This window comes from Thamnophis sirtalis, unplaced genomic scaffold, assembly GCF_051295495.1.
Source record: "Thamnophis sirtalis isolate CommonGarterSnake01/CBP01778 unplaced genomic scaffold, rThaSir2_p1.2 scaffold_2, whole genome shotgun sequence".
In the NCBI taxonomy this organism is placed as follows: domain Eukaryota; kingdom Metazoa; phylum Chordata; class Lepidosauria; order Squamata; family Natricidae; genus Thamnophis; species Thamnophis sirtalis.
Genome location: NW_028261382.1, coordinates 48,630,749 through 48,636,388, shown reverse-complemented (window position 1 = coordinate 48,636,388; position 5,640 = coordinate 48,630,749). Strand labels below are relative to the sequence as shown.

General features: G+C 49.2%; 1 protein-coding gene across 1 annotated transcript; it reads right to left on the bottom strand.

The window, feature by feature from the left end:
• Positions 1-220: 220 nt before the first annotated feature.
• LOC148048771 (uncharacterized) lies at positions 221-5,238 on the bottom strand. The gene is made up of 3 exons (XM_087703731.1): positions 4,361-5,238; positions 1,788-1,934; positions 221-531 (listed from the first exon to the last, which is right to left on the bottom strand). Exons 1-3 carry the CDS (start codon positions 5,234-5,236, stop codon positions 403-405), a joined length of 1,152 nt encoding a protein of 383 aa, XP_087559857.1. The 5' UTR covers positions 5,237-5,238; the 3' UTR covers positions 221-402.
• Positions 5,239-5,640: the final 402 nt, after the last annotated feature.

Genomic DNA, 5,640 nt, shown 5'->3' with positions numbered 1-5,640 from the left:
GTCCAGACTCTGTAAACCGCTCAGAGAGGGCTGTAAAAGCACCGTGAAGCGGTATATAAGTCCAAGTGCTATTGCTAAGTGCCATGTGGTTTAGCTTTCAGATTCTTTGTCAACACACACAAACATACAACATCCGCTCTCCATCGTTGGGTTCTGCAGCTGAACATCCTTCATCCCATCTCACAGACCCCAAATTGAAGAAGAGGCAACACACGGCCAGAGCTTTGCAATTTAATTTTATTCACCTATTTTATTTAGAACAAGAGCGATGAGATTTGGGGATGGGAGCGCCAAGGGATTCCGCTTAGGGTGGGCGAGTGGGGTGGGTGAGTAGTTGCTTCTAAGTGATTACGCAATTGTTAGGGAAGGTGGGGAGGTGGTCTCTTCTCCCACAGCTGAGCATTAGAAGCTGAGACCCTTAAAAGGTTTGAATAATTGTTTAATTCCGGGAATTATAGTGCATTCGCGGCTGACGACGGCTCTCTTCTCGGTCCTCATGTCGATGAAGATGCCGAAGGTGCAGTTGTGTTTCTAAAGAGACCAAATAAACCATAGAGTTAGGAAACAGGGAAGGGGTTCCCTGATCAAACATGGATGCCAAAGTTTTGGATCAGGAAGTTAGAGAGAAGAGCTGGTCCGGCTTCCAACAACCCGATTGGAAGATTGAATGGCTAAATTTGCACAAGTTGTGACTTCTAGTCCAGCCTCAGGGATGAAAAGTCAACTTTGTGACTGTGGGCTTATCACCAGGAGGCTGGGAGTTCCAGTCCCGCCTTAGGCATGAAAACCAGCTGGGTGACTTAGGGCCAATCACCAGGAGACGGTGAGTTCTAGTCCTGCCTTAGGCATGAAAACCAGCTGGGTGATTTAGGGCCAATTACCAGGAGGCTGGGAGTTCTAGTCCCACTTTAGGTATGAAAGCTATGACTTTGAGTCAATCACCATGAAACTGGGAGTTCCAGTCCCGCCTTAGGCACGAAAGCCAGCTGAGTGATTTAGGGCCAATTACCAGGAGGCTGAGAGTTCTAGTCCCGCTTAGGTATGAAAGCTGGCTGGGTGACTTTGAGTCAATCACCAGGAGACTGGGAGTTTTAGTCCTGCCTTAGGCCTGAAAGCCAGGAGACGGTGAGTTCTAGTCCCGCCTTAGGCATGAAAGCCAGCTGGGTGACTTTGAGTCAATCACCAGGAGATTGTGAGTTCTAGTCCCGCTTTAGGCCTTAAAGCCAGCTGGGTGATTTTGAGTCAATCACTAGGAGACGGTGAGTTCTAGTCCCACCTGGATGAATTTGGGCCAATCACCAGGAGATTGTGACTTCTAGTTCTGCCTTAAGGATGAAAGTCAACTGCGTTGCCTTTAGGCCTATCACTAGGAGATGGTGAATTTCTAGTCCCACCTTTGGCATAAAGGCTAAGTGAGTCAATCACCAGGAGATGGTGAGTTCTAGTCCTGCCTCAGCCATGAAAGCCAGCTGGGTGACTTTGGGCCAGTCACTATCACTCAACCCAACCTACCTTGCAGGGTTGCTGTTGTGGGGAAAATTGGAAGGTGTGTAGGTTATGTTCGCTGCCTTGAATTATTGCTCGAAATAATAAAGATACAAATCAAGCGATGGATCATGTGTCATAAAACCCAGCCGGCGTCGTTAGGATTCCACTTGTTTGGAGAACCCAAGGTACAAAATTCCACCCTCCCCGTTTGAAACCGACCCTCGTCTTTTTTTTTTTTTTTTTTTTTTTTTTTTGCTAAGAAGGGGGGATTGCCCGAGATTCGAACAAGTGGCTGTTACCTGTTTCAATTGCGGCAGAAGCTGGCAACCCTCCTTCTCCAGGTAGGCTCTGGAATATTCCACGCCAGCCACTTCTTGCTCTTTGGGTTTGGTGCAGTTGGTCTGGCCCAAAAGCATCTGGACGTACACCATGACGCCAAGGGCTTTCTGCGGTCGAAGAAGAAGACGAAGAAGAAGAGGAAGAAGAAGAGGAGGAGGAGGAGGGAAGGAGAGAAGAAGAAGAAGAAAAAGAAGAAGAAGAAGAAGAAGAAGAAGAAGAAGGAAGAGGAGGAGGAGGAGAAGAAGAAAAAGAAGGAGGAGGAGGAGGAGAAGGAGAGAAGAAGGAGGAGGAGGAGGAGAAGGAGGAGGAGAAGGAGAAGAAGAAGAAGAGGAGGAGGAGAAGGAGAGAAGAAGAAGAAGGGAAGAGGAGGAGGAGGAGGAGAAGAAGAAAAAGAAGAAGAAAAAGAAGAAGGAGGAGGAGGAGGAGAAGGAGAAGAAGAAGAAGAAGAGGAGGAGGAGGAAGAGGAAGAGAAGAGGAAGAAGAGGAAGAAGAGGAGGAGGAGGAGGAGAAGAAGAAGAGGAGGAGGAGGAGGAAGAGGAGGAAGAAGAAGAAGAGGAAGAAGAAGAGGAAGAAGAAGAGGAGGAGAGGAGGAGGAAGAAGAAGAGAAGAGGAGGAAGAAGAAGAGGGGGAGCAAGAAGAAGAGGAAGAAGAAGAGAAGGAAGAAGAAGAAGAAGGAAGAGGAGGAGGGGAATCACATTGCAGAAAACGTCAATTTGGATCGCTGCCTCTCTCCTTCGCCCTTACAAATCCCAGGGAGATTTCGAACTGTGTGGGGAGGCATTCAGTCCGAACCCCCAAAACTTTTTGGGGTTCGGTTTTAGTTAAAAATGTAAGGGTGGGACCCTTTGGACCATGTGCAGAGGGCCATTCGATTCCAGCCATCAGGGAAGTAGCGTTTGTGCAATATCGGCTAAAAAGTAGAAATTTTTTTGATGGAGAGTAGAACAAGGTAAGGATAAATAGGCTTTATAGAAAGGTGATGAGAGGGAGGGGGCAGGCTGCGGAGGCACCCGTTTGGAAACCAGGAGACTGGGAGTTCCAGTCCTGCCTTAGGTGTGAAAGGTGGTTGGGTGACTTTGGGCCAATCGCCAGGAGACTGGGAGTTCTAGTCTCGCCTTAGGCATGGAAGTTGCCTGGGTGACTTAGCCCAGCCCACCTCACAGGGTTGTTTGTGGGGAAAATAGGAGGAGGATTTTGATGTTTGCTACTTTACATTATTCATAAAAATAAGAAAGGATTTTTAAAAAATCTAAAAATTAAAATAAAAGCCTTTTCCTGGTTTTGGTGTCATTTATTTCATTCAACTGATTCCTCGCCTTTCCTCATTTGTTCCCTGGAAGCAGCCTTGAGTTTGTCCCTACACAACCACCCAGCGAGGTAGGCCGAGCTGAGGGAAGGGGGCGGGTTGGGAAAGGCAGACCTGAACTGGCCTCCTCCCTTTATGCCTCTCTTTCCCCGCCCTGCCCTTCCTGGTTGGGAAACTGGGGCCCTTCCTGGCTTTGTTAAGCCACAAACAAACCAAGGTTAAAACTAACCAAGCCGTGCTTCCTTCCTTCTCTCTCCTTCCTTTCTCTCTCTTTTTCCTTCCTTTCTTCTCTTTCCTCCCCTTCCATTTCTCCTTCCTTCTTTCTCTCTCTTTCCTTCCTTTCTTCTCTTTCCTCCCCTCCCATTTCTCCTTCCATTTTCCTTCCTTCCCTCCATTTTCTCTCCTTCCTTTTTTCTCTTTCCTCCCCTCCCATTTCTCCTTCCTTCTTCCTTCCTTCCTTTCTCTCCCTCCATTTTCTCCTTTCTTCCTTCCCCCCACCCTTCCTCCATCCTTCCCTCCCTCCCACCCACCTACATACCTATCTACCTAAAATGGGGACCCAGATTGTTGAGGGGCAAGAGGCTGATTCTGTAAACCGCTTAGAGAGGGCAAGAAAGCACTGTGAAGTGGGATATAAGTCTAAAATCTATGGCTATTTTCCTTCCTTCCTTCCTTCCTCCCTCCCTCCCTCCGTGTTAGAATGCAGCATTGCAAGCTAATTCTGCCGACTGCCAGGAGTTCAATCCTGACCGGCTCTGAAGTCAGTATAATGGGGACCCAGATTGTTGGGGGCAAATAGGCTGACTTTGTAAACCGCTTAGAGAGGGCTGGAAAGCACTGAGAAGCAGTATGTAAGTCTAAAGGCTATTGCTCTTCCTTCCTTCCTTCCTTCCTTCCTTCCTTCCTAATTCCTTCTTCCTTTCCTTTCCTTTCCTTCCCTTCCCTTCCTCCCTTCTTTCCTAGTGGTTAGAATGCAGAATTGCAGGCTGACTCTGCCCACTGCTATCATTTCGATCCTGACCGGCTCAAGGTTGACTCAGCCTTCCGTCCTTCCCGAGGTGGGTCAAATGAGGACCCAGATTGTTGGGGGGTCGATGCACTGACTCTGTAAACCCCTTAAAGAGGGCTGTAAAGCACAGTGAAGCGGCATATAAGTCGAAGTGCTCCTTGCTAGGCAATACTTTGTAAGCGTATAAATGAAGGCTGGCCGAGGGGGCTTCTGCTCACCTTGAACTCCAGATGTCCATCCTCCAGATGCTTGTAATAGGTTCCCTCGGTGCCCCGGTTGAAGTGGGCGATGGCTTGCTCCTTCCTGTAGTGAGGCACAGCATCGGAAGTTTGAGCTGCTAGCTCCATTATCCTCTTTCGCTCATCCTTTGCCCTGTCCTTGTAAATTTCGCTCGATTCCGAACTTCCTTCTTCCAGGTCTTCAAAAAGGGGGTGCCTCTTTTGGGGGCGCTTCTTCTTGACGTCGGGATCCTTCTTTTTGCCAGCCTCTTCTTCTTCTTCTTCTACACGGGAATCCTTCTTTTCACCTGACTCTTCCTCTGCGTGGGAATGCTTCTTTTTACCCGGCTCTTTCTTTCCGTGGGAATGCTCCTTTTCGCCCGGCTCTTCCTCTGCGTGGGAATGCTTCTTTTTACACGACTCTTTCTTTCCGTGGGAATGCTTCTTTTTACCTGTCTCTTTCTTTCTGTGGGAATGCTCCTTTTCGCCCGACTCTTCCTCTGCGTGAGAATGCTTCTTTTCTCCAGCTTCTTCCGCTGCGTGGGAATGCTTCTTTTTGCCCGACTCTTCCTCTGCGTGAGAATGCCTCTTCACGCAACAGCACTCCTCTTCCTCATGGTGGCATCTCTTCATGCAACAGCACTCCTCTTCCTCATGGTGATGCCTTTTCTCACAACAGCACTCCTCTTCCTCGTGGTGGTGCCTCTTCTCACAACACTCCTCCACGCAGTGATGCCTCTTTTCACAGTGACACTCCTCTTCGGAATAGCTCTCCTCTTCCTTGCAGCATCTCCCTTCCACTGCAACCACGGCGAGCAGCAAAGCGCCACTGAGGAGCAGCTGTAAACCCAGCCAGGACCTTCTCATGGTGGCCATGAGATGATAGAAGAAGACAAAGATCCTGGCCAGAGGACCAAGGCTGATATACCTCTCAGGAAGCCCTGCCCCCTTGGTGGCTCTGCCCACCAGCTAGAAGAACCAGTCTCCTTTAAGACAGGCCCGCCCTATTGGCCAGACATCTGGGAGGAAGGAAGGGCTGAAGTCCATCCCATCGTTTCGTGGTCCCTCGTGATTCCACAGAGACCTCACTGGGGAAGTCAAGGCACCGTAGACCATGGCTATTTCCTTCATCTCTGCAGCAAATTTGCATGGTGGCAATGCAGGAGAATAACAATGTTAGAAGGGACCTTGGAGGTCTTCTAGTCCAACCCCCTGCCCAAGGAGGAGATCCTGTGCCATTCCAGACGAGTGGCTGTCCTGTCTCTTCTTGAAAGCCTTCA

What these genes read in the sequence shown, in the direction of transcription:
- LOC148048771 (XM_087703731.1), bottom strand. Translation starts at nt 5,236, where the DNA reads ATGGCCACCATGAGAAGGTCCTGGCTGGGTTTACAGCTGCTCCTCAGT. An exon ending in ATGGACATCTGGAGTTCAAG is followed by an intron (nt 1,935 to 4,360) that starts GTGAGCAGAAGC and finishes CTTCGACCGCAG; the next exon opens with AAAGCCCTTGGCGTCATGGT. An exon ending in TTCTGCCGCAATTGAAACAG is followed by an intron (nt 532 to 1,787) that starts GTAACAGCCACT and finishes TGGTCTCTTTAG; the next exon opens with AAACACAACTGCACCTTCGG.